Source organism: Gastrolobium bilobum, unplaced genomic scaffold (genome assembly GCF_033153095.1).
Source record: "Gastrolobium bilobum isolate Gb01-03AN ecotype WA unplaced genomic scaffold, APGP_CSIRO_Gbil_v1 utg2122, whole genome shotgun sequence".
Classification (NCBI taxonomy): domain Eukaryota; kingdom Viridiplantae; phylum Streptophyta; class Magnoliopsida; order Fabales; family Fabaceae; genus Gastrolobium; species Gastrolobium bilobum.
In genome coordinates, this window is record NW_026897715.1 from 766,744 (window position 1) to 783,121 (window position 16,378).

At 34.1% G+C, this 16,378-nt stretch overlaps 2 protein-coding genes across 2 annotated transcripts; both read left to right on the forward strand.

Annotated features, from left to right (window-relative positions):
• Positions 1-634: 634 nt before the first annotated feature.
• LOC133309527 (uncharacterized) lies at positions 635-1,394 on the forward strand. Its single transcript, XM_061510313.1, has 2 exons — positions 635-693; positions 869-1,394. Exon 2 carries the CDS (start codon positions 885-887, stop codon positions 1,260-1,262), a length of 378 nt encoding a protein of 125 aa, XP_061366297.1. The 5' UTR covers positions 635-693; positions 869-884; the 3' UTR covers positions 1,263-1,394.
• A 7,452-nt stretch (positions 1,395-8,846) lies between these two features.
• LOC133309450 (uncharacterized) lies at positions 8,847-15,475 on the forward strand. Its single transcript, XM_061510228.1, has 8 exons — positions 8,847-8,985; positions 9,714-9,756; positions 9,904-10,024; positions 10,112-10,178; positions 11,719-12,034; positions 12,662-13,702; positions 14,495-14,644; positions 14,754-15,475. The coding sequence occupies exons 2-8, from the start codon at positions 9,730-9,732 to the stop codon at positions 15,183-15,185; spliced, it is 2,154 nt and encodes a 717-aa protein (XP_061366212.1). The 5' UTR covers positions 8,847-8,985; positions 9,714-9,729; the 3' UTR covers positions 15,186-15,475.
• Positions 15,476-16,378: the final 903 nt, after the last annotated feature.

Consider the following 16,378-nt stretch of genomic DNA (forward strand, 5'->3'; position numbering starts at 1 on the left):
TACACAATATAATCTATAAAATTTTATAAGTATAAACTACCTCATATAAGATATATGATTTCGAAACCTTAATATATGATTTCGATAAACAGTTTTAGAAACAACTAAGAAGAGACAAGTTTTTAATTATAATTAAGAAAATTTATAATTTTTATAAATGCTATTAATGTTGAATATGACTCATACTTCATATATTAACGATGATTATTATTAGCAGGGTCAACAGCAAAAAGATAATTGGGATCTCACTCTTAGAAAAGCAGATGGAGTCGGAAGACCCGATCTTACTCACATGTGAAAGGATGGAGTCCAAGAGAGCCGCACCAAAGGGGTGGGGGACAGCCGACAGCGTCCCCAACTCCATAAAGGCCTAATAATATTGTGAACTTCTAATTTATTGTAATTTTATTTTTTTTAGTAATTTAGGTTTAGCCCATAAATAACTAGCATTAGGGTTTACAGACAAACATAATCTACATTGAATAAATCATGGAAATCAACGTGTCGATTTCTCTGTCCCCTTTCTCTTTTTGTTTTTCTATTATAGTGTGTGTGATTTCCAACAATTAATTTATAAGACAGAAGGGTACCGTGGAAAGGAAGAGGAACTACAAAAATAAAAATAAAAAAAGGGGGGCATTGTCTTTTTCTTATCTTTAGCTACTGCGGCGGCGCAAGCAAAGCAACAATAAGGTGCATGGGATTTCTACAGTTCAGACCCCCTTTCTTCCTCTTCTATTTCTATGTTACATATTTGTCATTATCTTTCACGAAACCATTTCTTCTGCTATTTAATCGCACTCAATTTTAGAAGAAGCAGGTAAAGCCAAAGCTAATTATATGGTTCTATCTGTTTTAACTTTTTCAGAGCAAGTTTTGGTGCCATGACAATGTTTCAGAATCAGAAGCGTAGCGAGAGTCATGTCACTGTCATGGGTAACCAGAACCCATTATTCAGGAGTGAGTCTTTTGGGTATTACCACTACCACCCTGAACAGAACTACACTATGATGGAGAAGCGACAACTGTTCCTGAGAAGCTACCAGTTCTGTCGAAAGAAGAGCCTCACGGAGAGAATCAAAGGGTCTTTGGTTCGTGTCAAGAAAGTTGTGTGGCTAAGGCTACGATCTGCTACCAGACTCAGGAGGACGGTTTTTTCCAGGTTCAGAATCAAATGCGGCTTCTATTACCGGAGAAGAAGGTTTTCACAGCTTCTCAATTGTCACAACCGCAAAAGTGACTCTTCCTCATGTTTCTGGTAGTGTGATACACACCACCATGAGAATTGAGAAACCTCTTCTGATATTTATTATTTTTTTATTTCATGATTCATCAGTTGCTGTGCTTGGAGTCCTTTAATATTAACTTGTAATGGCAATTCCGAACTAGTAATATACAGGTATTGGTATTCGTTTATTAGTCCCAAAAGGGTATTATTTTCCCTAATGGCCTTGGCAGAATTTTGATACTATAATTTTTTTGGCATGTCATGGTTTTGAAGAAGGTGCTTGATGATACAATGGTTACTATTAGCATAAAGTGTTGTGTCGATTCATGTAATCGGTCTATACACCTTTTTATGGCTTTCATGAAATCTAAAAGCTTTACATATATCATATTTACCTTCTTATTTTCTTACCATAATTTAGTCTTTTGCTTCCTATTATTCCTGGAAATTAAAGAAAGGTCAATTCCGAAACGGTCACTTCTTCATACATATTATTGAGGTTAGAATTCCAACATAATATAATCTAATCTAAGGGGTTATGTTCCATGGGAGTGGTAACTTGCAATTAAATATATTATTCGTATTGAGGCCTTCTTTGCTCTGGCACAGTTTATTCTTAAGGAAGCGTGGTCTAAAGGTATTTAATTTTTTTATTTCACAAGTATGGGCAAAAGAACAAAAAGTTGCTGGTTTAAATAACTTATTTTCCAGTTGTCAAATTAAGGGGCTTCTTAACGTGAATCTGATTCAGTGGACTTCAAGATTCACGAGCAACTCTCTGCTGGTCTGTTTGTGGTTGCTTCTGCCACTCTCTATTGTCTCATTAATTTTATTTATAAATAAGGGGACAATCAAGTTGTGTTATTACTATGTTACTACCAGTCAATCTCACCGTTAGATCGATTATGTTGATTCAACAGTTATATTTATTTCCATCTTTGTATGGTTATGATTCCCCATATTTAAAGTGAAAACATTAAATATGGGAAATCATAACCGTACAAAGATAAAAATAAATATAAAGTATTAAATTTGGAAAATCATGATCACACAAAGATGAAAATAAATATAACCGTTGGATCAACATACTCGATCTAACAGTGAGATTGATTGGTAGTAACATGGTAGTAACACAACTTGGTTGTTACAATATCCTTCCCCTATAAATAAATAGGGTAATTAAATGATGAGTTATATTTCTCTCTTTTTCACATAAGAGAATCAAGTTTCTATACACACAAATCACAAAATAGAAATGGGTCTTACCTCTATTTTTTTTCTCCTCTGCTACATGATAATTTGTCTCATCTAATATGAGAAAATGATTTCCTTAAATGATCAAGTAAAATTGGGTAAGCATTCAAGTGAAACAGTTCGAATTGTGGTCCAATTTATTCACTGTCCCAAATTAAAAGGTGCACCAGCAACTATAAACCTTTTCAACCAGAAACTAGTTTGCAAATAAATTTTCACCCACCTGTTTTTATTATAATCGCTACTATAAATGATTTTTTTTTTAAGGTATGAAGCACCTCATTTGAAAAGGCATGAAAATACAGCGGAATTCATTTAAAAAAAAGTTACCAATATTTTTATGTACAACTCATGAACTCAGAACTAAATTGACAATACAGCAAATAAAAAGTACCAATAAATAGTTACAAAAAAAAAAAAAAAGAACCAATAAACGTGAAACATGCATTTCTTTGACTAGAAAAAATAGTCCTGGTGAAGAAAATTATTTAAGGAAAAAAAATCACTATGTGGGTTGTACTATAACTTGTAACTTGTGTCAGTCCTTTCTTTCTTTCTTTGGTGCTATTGTTTAAGCTAATTTATTATTTGAAACGGGGACTCATCAATATTGTGTTTAAAAAATTAAAAAATGTCAACGGTTTTTGCGTTGAGTTTGCAACGGTAACATAACCAGCCGAGCAAATGGAATTATGGAACATACAATTTATTTCAGAGATTCTAGTTGATCCTGAAGGCCATTTAATAACTAGTCACTAATGGCCTAATGGATAAAACGCCACGTTTAGATTAACATGAAATAACGTGCAAATAAGCAAAACACAATCGAAAGCAAACGGATGTAACAGCAAAAACTTGTTGATTTCGCTGGTGCAAGCAATGTTACCTAATTTTGATGGAAATTTAAATTGCTATTAAAAAATATATCAGTTCAACAGTATTCTTAATTAATTTTAAAAGCAGTAAAATCCTCAAATTAAATTTAATTGCATATAAATATATTTTTTATCCTTTTTTTATTTTTCAAATAGTTAGAAAAACTATCATACTTTTTTTTTATGATCTGGTTTTTTTTTTTAATTTAACATTTGGTCGTTGAAATTGATGATTAAAAAAGGATTCTACTTGTTAATTGGACCAAAAAATTAATGAAACAGATGAAGTCATAGGTCCAAATAATCTAAAAAATCACAGGTTTACAGAATCAATTCAAATTCAGTAGTAGAGAATTGGTATTTTTATTTAATTTAAATTTTTTTTGAGAGAAAAATAAAAATGTATATATGAATTATTATCATTTAACTTTTTTTATTTTATTTTACAGAACAGATAATATGGTCTTCTTATATTAGTATAAAACTTTATCTAACTTAATTTGTTTATGATTTCTTGTAAACTTATTATATAATATTAAATATACTAAATTTATATTAATTATCGTGAGTTCAGTTCCAATAGATTTACATTTGCTGGTTTTGTTGTGATATTCAAATGTGATAAGTTCTATATTAGTTGGTAATACGTTAAGTGAAGTGGATATAAATGAATGGATTCATAAACCCTTAAGGTTTTGGGTTAAGATGTGGTGTCGAATCCACTTGATATGGTTGGTCTAGCTTAGCTCATTAGTGGTATTCTCTCACCATGGGCTCCTACTGGACCCGCCTAACAGGATACATTAGGTCTAACTTAGCTTGCTATGACTGGTCTAACTTAGTTTAAGGTTTTGGGTTGTAACGTGGTGTCAGACTCACTTGCTATGATTGGTTTAACTTTGCTCATAAGTGGTGGTCCTCCGCCATGGGCTCTCTCTGAACATACCTGACTCTGGTATCAGAGCCGGATTGTGCTCGGGTTAGTCTAGTGTTTGGCTAGGAAGCGGATTGAATACTTTGGGCTTAGGTACTGGATTGAGGGGATCATACCAATGGTTAGTTTCACATTTGAGGGGGAGATTTGGGTACTTGGTTTAGAGGGATCATATCAATGGTGTGTTTTACAGTTGAGAGGAAGATTGTTGTAATATTCAAGTGTGATGAGTCTCACATTGGTTGATAATTGGCTAAGTGAAGTGGATATAATGGATGAACCCATGGATCCAAAGTTTTAATATTTTGGGTTAAGATGTGGTGTCAAATCTACATAATATGATTGATCTAACTTAATCCATTGAAAATGATCCTCCGTCTCGGGCTCCTCCTAGACCCAATCACCAATTCATAGCACCACTTGAAATGTATTATGCAGGAGCTGAGCTTCTAGATTATTGTTGAAATATATAAAACCATTAATGTAGCCTCACCCAATAGCTTAAGCTTTTGGGTTGAATTGGTTCTTTACATGGTATCAGAGCCTCGTGTCCCGGGTTCGATTATCGTCGTCTCCCACTTTCTTTCAAGTGAAATTTCTTTGTTCGCACAGGTAAGTGGGTCTGTGCATTGTCCACCCTTCAAGTCCAATGGGCTCTCGTGTGAGGGGACGTGTTGAAATATATAAAACCATTAATGTCCAATAGCTTAAGCTTTTGAGTTGAATTGGTTCTTTACAGGCCCAATTTTCATAGCTTCACACATGGGTTTGGTGAAAACAAATAATTTTGAATGGCCAATGGACGTTTTCAAATCTGTGTTCTGAATAGGTTAGGTAATAACTAACGATAGGTTGCTGGCATATGGGTTATAATTTAGGAATAGCTCTCTGACATGCTTGTACTAATGCTGAGGTGTTCGGGCTAAAGATCAAAGGCTTAGAGTACGTAAATTCTTTTTCAATTTTGGTCTTAAGTAGTTAATTCAAACAACGATGATATTCACCCATGTCGTTATTAGGCATTCACAATGGTAACCCACTAACCCTTGGTCACTGCCACTCTTAAGCATGGACTTGAAGCATATTATAAACATTAAGCAGGCCCATCTAAAAATATAATAGCCAGGTTCATAGTATGGTACTAGCTTACACTTCACAAATAAAATTTTGGAGAAGAAATAATAAAAAGAAAAAGGCTGGTTAAGTCAGTCAAAGAACAAGATATGCAGCTTAGACCAGTGGATACTATTTTTTGACCTGCGACAGGACAAATTAGACCAACCGTTGATAGGCTTGATTACGTGACAATTCCTATCAAACAAACTGAAATAATTAGATATTTCTTTGCCACTAGATATCACAGCCACATACATTCCACAGTTAAGCAAATGATTGGCTTTAGCTTATTTTTTAACAGGGACATCAATCATTGCACATGCATCTAATATTCCTTTAACCACCAGCTGATTTGAATTGTTATATTAAACTAAGAATGTAAAAGAACAAAACAAAGAGTCGAAGTGGCAACGCAAGCGATTTGTAGCCATGTGTTAACAAGTTTTAATATGAGGTAATCTTGTCTGAATGCATTGAAGCATGATGGCAGCCATGTGTTATATAAGGTATCTAGTTAGCTAGTTCAGGCCATCACCAATCTCTGTGTATGTGTTTGAAGGAGTTTTAGACCCACATTCCCCATTATCTCTTACCTTTTATATGCTTTTTGCCTTTGTATATCTTTCATTGTCTTGCATAATTCAGCAAGAGAATATAGTCTTAGCAGTTTTTCTCACTTAACTGTGTACTATACCACAATGTTGAAGATGGGTTTGCGATTCTTGCGTACCAATCGCATGAGATGTGGCTATGAAAAGCTAACAAGTTCGACTCAGAAGATGATGAGGGTTGGAAGACGTTGTTGGGTGAAGTCTGTGAATGGAAGATTACGTGGCCTTCGATTATCACGGTCTAGGAAGCTTTCCTTAGGAGCTTTCTCTGCAGTTATATTCTCAAGCAGAATTGTAAGAATCTACAATGACATTGTCAATCGAATGAACATGGAAAACATGTATCCAGCTATTGTTCTTCCCACTCAATGGGGCCTTCCTGTTCTATCTCATCCCTCAGTTGTATGCAGAAGGAGTGTTGTTCCTCTTACTAGAAAGATGACTTGCTATTAGTAACATTTTGTTGTCTGTTCTTGTTCTTTTCTGCTCAATAAAACTTCTTTGCTCCATAATGATTTGGTTCACAGTTTTTATGATTCTGATATATAGTAAATTAATTTGAATTAATGCAATCAGTTTCATGCATAAACGAACAGTTAAATTAGCATTTATTAAAAATGATCTGAGAACTTTGCATTAAGCATTTCAAGGAAAAGTTTGGGCAAATTTTTTATTATATTCTCGTGGCCAAACGTTTCAGAGGGTTCCTTGCTTCTTATTGCATATTCTTTATGCATAGCATAACGCATTCTCTTATTTTAATTTTGGGAAAAGTTGACCGACGTTCATTTGATTTATTTCAGAATCACGTCTCTTCTTGTAATTTTTTTTATTACATATGTCCCTATGGTTTGTAGAAAGATATATTTTTAATCACATATGTCCCTGTGGTTTTTTAACTTTTACAAATCATGGAGTATATGTGATAAAAAAAACTCACACGACGGTGATTCTAAAGCAAACCACAAGAGTATTGGTGAACTTTCCCCTTTAATTTTTGAGTCCTCAACAAAAAATTATGGGCTTATTTTAATCCCTTATGTATATAAATATATTCTTACACCAGTGTAAGAGTTAGAAGTCTTACACTCAATCTTGATCATTGATCCACTTATATTCAATGACTCACATTACTAAAAAATTAGAGCCCTTAGATATAAGTGGAATCAACGGACAAGATTAAAAGTGTAACTTACACTGGTCTAAAATGATCCTGACTCTATATATATATATATATATATATATATATATATATAGGCTTTGTTTTACACTCCTTTCACATGAGAAAATAAATTTTCCTACACACACATATTTAAGGTAGGTCCCACCATTAAGAAATTAAAATAAAAATAAATAAACAAAACACACGTATTGATGTATGAGTGACATGAGAAATACTTACTCCAACAACATGAGAAAGTATTTCCCCTATATATATATATATATGAGTTCGTTTTTTCTACAGTCAATGTAGATAACTTATCTACAGTGAGCCCAAAACGATGTCGTTTTGAGGCGAAAATCAAGGTATTTTGGTAATTATAATTTATTTCAGGGTTATAATAGTCTTTTTCATTATAATTTTTTAATCTTTCAATCCAAAACGATGTCGTTTTGGGAGCGAATGTAAATAACTTATCTACATTCACTTTAGAAACATTAAAGTCTATATATATAGGGGCAGGTTATATTTACAAACTTTTTTGTTTACAAACTCTTACAAATCACACTATCTTCTCCTGAAAGAACATTGATTACACTATCTTCTCTCGGAAGAACATAGAGCAATTTGTAAAAAATTTCAAAAAAAATTTGTAAACGGATCCTTCCCCATATATATATATATATATATATGTATGCGAGAAAAAAAATCTATGTGTGTCTCTCTAAAATTAAAAAAAAAAAAACCCAGTTAGTCGAAATCGTGATCCATCTGAAATTCAAAGAAGACTCATGTTAGTACATCAAAAAAACTAACATGGATCTATTTTAAATTTTATGGGGACAATGAGTCGACTTTTTTTTTTCTAAAGGATTAAATTAAACCCTGTGATATTTGTCAAGAATCTAAAAAATACTTTATTCTCTTTAGTCGCACACACTTAATCATTTTGTTTTGTTTTGTTTTTACCCGATAAAAAAAAGTAACTTAAGATGCTAACAACAATGTTATTATGATTTCACCAAAAAAAAAAAACAATGTTATTATGAATGTTCAATAACCAAATTATATATCGAAATAGAATAATATTAAAAAAAGAGGATGGTTATATTGATAATTTTAATTTTCTTTTTTATTTACAAACTATACTATGTCTTACCGGTAAGACTTTATTCAATAGTATTTTACCGGTAAAATATAATGTAGTTTATAAATAAAATTTTTGTAAATATAACCTAAAAAGTGTAGAAATAATGGAAAAAATATTTGTCGTTTTAAAGAATATAATTTTGTATCATTTTAGATCCTAATCGTTGATTTCCGTCAATCAATGATTAGGATTTATATTAAATTTATTACGACTTATTAATTAATTAATAAATTTAACCGAATAAATCAACGGTTAAAATCTAAGATGATATAAAATTATATCCTTTAAAAGAAGAAATATTTTTCCCAAAAATAATTGACTAAATCTAACATTTAAAAAAAAAAAAAAATTTCGTAAGTCGTTTTACTAAAACAGATCGAGACGAGTTAGTTGGGCCTTTTTCACTGTAAGTCTGAGACACTATATGAGGCTTCCATGAGGAACAAGTTAGTTGAGCCTTTATCGTACATCAATATGGGCCGACAAGTGTTTTGATTCAAGCAACATAAGCTAATGAATTTCGAGTTTGTATGTCGTAGCGAAAGAGTGGCTATGGCTATGGTGGTGGTAATGACCCCTTCCCTTGCCGTCGTCGTTTCTCAGCTCAAGAAACAATCCTTTCTTCGGTAAACCACAGAAATCGTGTTTCTCACAGGTTTCCCTCTCTCTCTATCGAAACTTAGCAATACGAGATTTCATTGCTGCTTTTATGTTATGTTGTTCTAGAATCTTCTAGCCTTACGATGTGGATGTGGAACAATGCATTGTTACTGTTCTAGTTTCAAACTCATCTTAGTGATGCACTCTATGCTTGAATTTCTGGTTTTCTTCCCCTTCTTTTTTGATCTGTGGCACCATCATATTGCGTTGCTTCCAATTCCGAAATCGGAGTATTTAGTCAATGAAATAGCACTGGTTTTGCCGTATTTTCCTTTCTTCCTTTCTTTTTTCTCTGTTTAAGTTAACGAGTTCCATGCCCTGCTCTTGTGTCATTTGCATTACTTACATTTTATATCTTTTATTTTCATAACAAAAATTAAAAAGCTGAAAAATAATATGATAGGTAATGAAGGCATGGGTGCATTAGATATCCATCCATTAAAATTGTATGATTGGTGGAACATCGTGGTGGCTTTTGATCCTCTTTTGTATTTATATTTTATTATAATTGGCTCTTCTCTGGTCATCATCATAACTCCTTTGTGGGCTGGAACTTGAGGGACCAAGAGATATCTTCCACTAATACAATCTGAAATATTGGAGTGAATTTTGTGGTTATCGCTGACATATAAGTAAATCAACCATTAATGAGTTGTTGACTACTTCCATTACTTTCCCCGTTTCTCATTTTGTAAATAATTTGCATTTGGCCTAATTTTGCAGAATTATATGCTTATAAATGGCGTGGTGGAAGCTAGGAAAGAAGGTGAGTTGACCTTTACAAGCATATGTTCTTGTAATTAAAAATTGTATCGATATGATAATTATCCAGCTTGCTGGTTTCCTGTAAAAATTATTTTGTCATATAGCTCATTCAGTTACTGATAATGTCCTTTTTATTATCTGGATGCAGAGAATATATATGAATTTCACTAGAGCTTTGACTACAATGCCAGTTAGGCATGTGGCAGGGTCAAGCTTTACACCTATCTTTGTGGCACAATCTATTTATGCATCAGCAAGATGCATGCCAGGTAATTGATATGCTTTATGCATTTAATATTGTATTTCCTGCAGTTGTATGTTATTTACTTACAAAATCTTTAAACTACATGATGCAGATTTCATCAGCCAGTCATCTCTTGGAATGGCTGGTTTTTGCAGTGGGACTAAAGAATGTGGAATACGGTAAGATAATATTCAAATTTCAAAATGAACCACTAGGATTGAGAGCATATTTAAGAAGCCTAAATTGATAGGTAGTACTGCATTGGTGATAGGATGGGCTTATTCTGATGTGGTACCATTGTATATAGGTGTTGCAACAACAATAAAGAATTTCATAAATTGTGATGTCTGTGAGATTTAATAGAGATGGGTAAGTGTACTTTATTGATCTTTTTTTTTTGGATACAAGTGAGAATTGAACACATAATCTAATACAACTTACTTAAACCCTTCACCACTAGACCAATCCTAGTGGCTTTACTTTATTGATCTTTGATTGTACACTTTGGTCCTTAAACTTTAAAAAGGTGCAACTCAATCCTTAAGCTAACCTCAAATCCTCACCGAGTTAGCACTGGAACAACATAGACTTCAGCCACCAAAACCCCCAAATCAAACCCCAAGGCCAAAGCCACTTAATCCAAAACAAACCCATTGTTTTGAAGGTCCATAAATATTGTTTGTCTCAACTTTTTTCATTGTTGGTGCACCTTAGGGTTCAAAAAGCAGTTGTCTTGCACATGAGCATTTCCATTAGAGAGTGAGTGATCAAGAATCTAACAAAAGGACTAAAGTGAACAGTTAAGAAAGCTTAAGGATCAAGTACCAAAGCTTAATAAAAGTAAATGGACTTCCCCTTGTTATGGAAAAAATCTTCTTTTCGTGTTTGAGTTTTTAAGTGTAGCTTCAGAAGGTTATACAGTGAAGTTCGATGGTTTGACTAACCACACGCAAGAAAAGTGGGGGTGAACTGGATGTAGGAATTTTTTTGATTTCAACTCAAGATATATATGCTTTAATGAGCAAGAAATTAATTAATTGCATGAGCATACAATAAATCACTTTTGCTTACATATATGTATTTTAGTTTATTTCTGAATGAAAACTGATCGATGAAATCATGGTCATAAATAAAAAAAAATGTGTGCTTGCATGGTTAAATGTCTTCTATTGTGTCTGATTGGGATGTTAAGTTCATGAATTATTTCTGTAAAACTTCATGGGAGCACTGCAACACTCAATTGACGTTGTCTTAATCTTTTCACACTCAAGCATATAGTCAACCTGGGGTTGTTAACCTTAGTCTAGCTGCCTAGGGGATGCTGGAGCAAATTCTTTATCGCTGTTTTCTATGTTCTTAATTTCATCATTTTGTTTGTATTTTACAGTGATTTCTATAGGGACATGACTAGCAGTTGACTTTTAAATGAGGTCTAGACCTTAAGGTTATTTGGGCTTTGAAAGATTGGGATGGGTTTAGTAATAAGCTAATAATCCTAGTATGAATAATCCTCCTTTGTATTCAGCATCTTTCAGCTGTAGGTGAAAATGCTAAAGCTAAAATTTATTTGATTGTACTTGGAAGAAAGAAGTGGCATTAGTTGAAAATTACAACTGCATGAAGATTTAGTACTTGACTTATATATAAAATAAAAAGTTACTTAACTGAAAAAGAAAACGTATAGAGGTAAGAGGTAATCAGTTTTGTTTACGTTGGTAGGTGCTTCCATTCTAGCTCTCAAGTCTGGGCAAGTGTTGATGAATTTGGTTTGAAGACCCAAAGGAAGGAAAAGTATGTGAGAAGGGACAGAAGCCAACCACCTGTTGAAGCTCCATATGTCCCTCGTAATGTCCAAGCTATCAAATCTAATCCTGACAAAACAGTAGAAATATTTGAAGGCATGACCCTTGTTGAACTGGCAAAGCGTACTGGAAAATCAATATCTTCTTTGCAGGATATCCTCACAAATGTTGGTGAAAAGATTGAATCAGAGTTTGAGCCTCTGGGCATGGATATTGCAGAGCTTGCTGCAATGGTATTTCTTCCTCCTTAGTCACAGATGATGTTAAACCAGTGAATATTACAAGCTAGTACCTTCAGTTGATCCCAATACTTATTTGTCAGTCCTTTCCATTTGCAAACGACAACTTGTTAGGAACAAATTAAATAGTTCATATTTTACTTATTCTTCAGATGCAGTGTATTGGATTTGTGGTTAGCTTATAACCTTTTTATTTGTTTGAGATGAAGTCTAAAGCTTTCCTTGTTGTGAAGTATTGATGGATCTGATAGAGATCATGGAGCTTGATTAAGTGTTTTTCCTGAAATTAGTTGGCATTAGGCCGTCTTGTGCACCCCCTCCCCCTCTTCTGTTTAAAGAATACAGTATGAATACAAAAATAAAGTGAAAAAAGTAATGGATAAGACGAGGCCTAAAGTATTGGTAGGTAGATTTGGATATTTATTTATTTTATTTTAAAACTATCATTTAAGCATTATAGTTAGGTATCCTCACAAGTTTTAATTTGTTTGCCTTCATTATGGGTCATTGCCTCAAAAGCTTCACTCCCCTCTTATTTTTTCTCTGAATTTGCTACATGATGCATTTTTTTTTCCTGTTTGTTGATATTTTCTTCACTTAATTAGTTCATTGCTGCTGCAGGAGGTTGGTGTCAATGTCAAGAGGCTACATTCAGCTGAAGGTGCAGAAATTTTACCACGTCCTGCAGTTGTAACAGTGATGGGTCATGTTGATCATGGTAAAACTTCTCTTCTTGATGCTTTGCGTCAAACATCAGTGGCAGCCAAGGAGGCTGGTGGCATAACTCAGCATCTAGGTGCTTTTGTGGTGGTCATGCCTACAGGAGCTGCAATCACATTTCTTGACACTCCTGGTCATGCTGCATTTAGTGCAATGCGGGCAAGAGGCGCAGCAGTCACAGATATAGTAGTGCTAGTTGTTGCTGCTGATGATGGCATGATGCCTCAAACACTGGAAGCCATGTCCCATGCAAAGGCAGCTAATGTACCAATGGTAGTTGCAATTAATAAATGTGATAAACCAGGTGCAAATCCTGAAAGAGTAAAACTGCAGCTTGCTTCAGAGGGTTTGGTGCTGGAGGAGATGGGTGGGGATGTTCAGGTTGTTGAAGTCTCAGCAACTGCAAAAACTGGAATGGATAACCTAGAGGAAGCTTTACTCCTTCAGGCTGATATGATGGATCTGAAAGCACGATTTGATGGGCCTGCTCAAGCATATGTGGTGGAAGCAAGACTTGACAAAGGACGGGGTCCATTGGTAACTACTATAGTGAAGGCAGGGACTCTAGTTTGTGGCCAGCATGTGGTTGTAGGCTCACAGTGGGGAAGAATAAGAGCTATTAAAGATATGGCAGGGAGGTTAACTCAGCGAGCAACACCTGCAATGCCTGTTGAGATTGAAGGGCTTCGAGGGCTACCGATGGCTGGTGATGACGTTATCGTTGTTCAGTCCGAGGAGCGAGCTAGAATGCTTAGTTCTGGTAGGAAAAAGAAATCTGAGGAGGACAGGCTTAGGAGTAAGATGATCCAGGACAAGCCAACTACTTCAGATGATTCTGAGGAGGTTCCGCAGTGGGTTGAAATGCCAGTAATAGTAAAAGCAGATGTTCAGGGAACTGTTCAAGCTGTCACAGATGCATTGAGAACTTTAAATAGTTCTCAGGTATGTGGCAATTATAGCAATATGATAAACTTTTGTTTTTGCATACACATGCATGCTCCCCCACACACAAAGTGAGGGTGAGGAAAGCCTTATCACCAGATTTTGTATCAATTGGGAATCAGTATGTCAGTTATCAGTAAAAAAGAATACAAGTGTTAAGAGATATATAATTAAAAGCCATTTATGGCCCTGAATCTAAGATCTGAACCTTTTACCCGTTAGGTATCGGAGCCTTTTTAATAAAGTGATTATGTGTTCAATTCTTGCTGTTTTCTTTCTTCTAAATCCTAATAGTTTAAATTTATCACAAGGTAATCTGGATTTGGGCTTTGTCCAAATGTCCATGTTTCAAACTGGAGGTGCTTTCGAGTGAACAGTGGTACCGGAGATATAAATCAAAACCATTCATTGGCATGCATCTAATAGATTAAGCTTTTGGGCAAAATGGTTTCTTTACAACAAGACATCTACTATTATTTGATATAATAGTTATTGATGCCATGGTGCAATCATTTTAATAAAGATTTATAACGATGGCTTGATGAAAATGACATTTGAAAAGTTGTTTACTTGTGTAATCAGTATAAATAAAAAAAAATTCCAGTTGATCATTCGCTATATATCTTGGACATTTTGGGAATGGTTTGCTTGTAATGATTACTAAGATGGCATACATGTCTGAGCCAGCCCTGTGACACCTGACATACTAGTTATCATGAACATTTAATTTTACAGTGTTTCTTTACCGAAATTTACTATTTGTTGCTAAATATCCTGTAATATTATTGCTAGGTTTTTGTGAATGTTGTCCATGTTGGCGTCGGGCCTATTTCTCAATCTGATGTGGACTTAGCACAGGCTTGTGGTGCATGCATTGTAGGATTCAATGTCAAGAGTCCACCTACTTCTCTGAACCAGGCAGCCACTCGTGCCAGTATAAAGGTATTAACTTATAAGCTTATGCTCTTATCAACTATATTTTGATTGTAGTTAAGATTCTGTGACAAGAAAACTAAGATTTTCCTTTGATATCCGTGTGGTTTGGTTGTAGGTAATTAGGCACAGCGTAATTTACCACCTCTTGGAGGACATAGGCAAATTGATAATAGAGAAGGCCCCTGGGACTTCTGAGACCAAGGTAGCTGGACAGGCAGAAGTGCTGAATATCTTTGAAGTCAAAGGTAGCAAGTCCAAGGGACCTGATGTTAAGATAGCTGGTTGTCGGGTTGTTGATGGTTTTCTGAGCAGTTCAGGAACCATGAGGCTTCTTAGGAGTGGGGAAGTTGTGTTTGAAGGACTTTGTGCATCTCTTAAGAGGGAGAAGCAGGATGTGGATACTGTCAAGAAGGGAAATGAGTGTGGATTAGTAATCAGTAATTGTTATGATTTTCAGATTGGAGACGTCATCCAATGCTTGGAACAAGTTGTTAGGAAGCCCAAGTTCATCAAGTCTGAGAGTGGTGCTGTTCGAATTGAGTGCTGATAATGTTGATAATTCTTTCAATACTCATTTTTTTTGGGATGGAATCACACCCGAGCCGGAAGAATAACTAAATATGGATAGATTATTAGACTAGTTAATTTTTGTTGTACCAAAAAAAGTAAAGAGCAATTAATTTTTGAAACATAATTTTAATAGCTTAGTATATTAGTATTTAGCTTGTGCGTTACATGTGTACTTACCGGTGTTTAAGGATCATATGTCAGAGCCGCAGCTCTATACTTCCTTAAAAGAATACAAATGCATTAATTGTACCAATAAGCCTACAAAAATTTTCCACCATATTTTCTATCATGTGAATTGCGATCTTGTAAAGTGTTGTTAATGCCCATAAACCAATGTATTTGTTAAATAAATTAAATAATTAAGTTTTTGATTTTTTATATGGTTTTTTCATCAGTTTTTCATTAGGTAAATTTGTTAGACTAATGTTGCAATCTTGTATAGTTGTACCGAAAGTAGATAAATGAAATAAATTAACAGTAATAAGTATTTAAGAAATAAATTATTAAAATAAATAATTGCAGTAGTGCAAGAAGATAGCTTTTTCGCATAATATTCTAATAAAAAAATTAAGTGGACAACTAATAATGTTATCCAAAATTTTCCTACTAAATTATCTTGCTTTTTCACTTCCCTTTCTACAAGATTATAATATAAAGACGGAAGGTTGCTGCCGCTTGCCGAACGCAGAAGCATCTGCAACTTTTGGCTCACCTTTTTTCTTTGTCTATTAATTGATATGAAACGGCAATAATCACTCTTATTATTATTATTATTATTAGATGCATGGCTATGATCACTCTTATTACATGTCAATATCCTCCAACCCTCTTAATCAGAAAACTTTTGGCCAGACCTCCGTTCAAATAATTTATGGGTTTTATGTTTATCATTTAACATAATATAACTTCACTTTTCTACACACACATTAAAGATGTGTGGTCCACATGTTTTTCTTTCTCTTTCATCATTCCACTTTCTCTCTCCCTTTTGATGTTGGAAACAACACTTACATCATGTTACATAACACTAATAAAACCCATAATTTATTGTCATGAAATATTCTTCTAGTATATTCAAAATGAAATGGCCCATTTTGTCTTTTGTAAGTGTCCACGACAAATTAATTTAATCTTACTTTATTTATGGGTTTTATGAGTATCATGTTATAT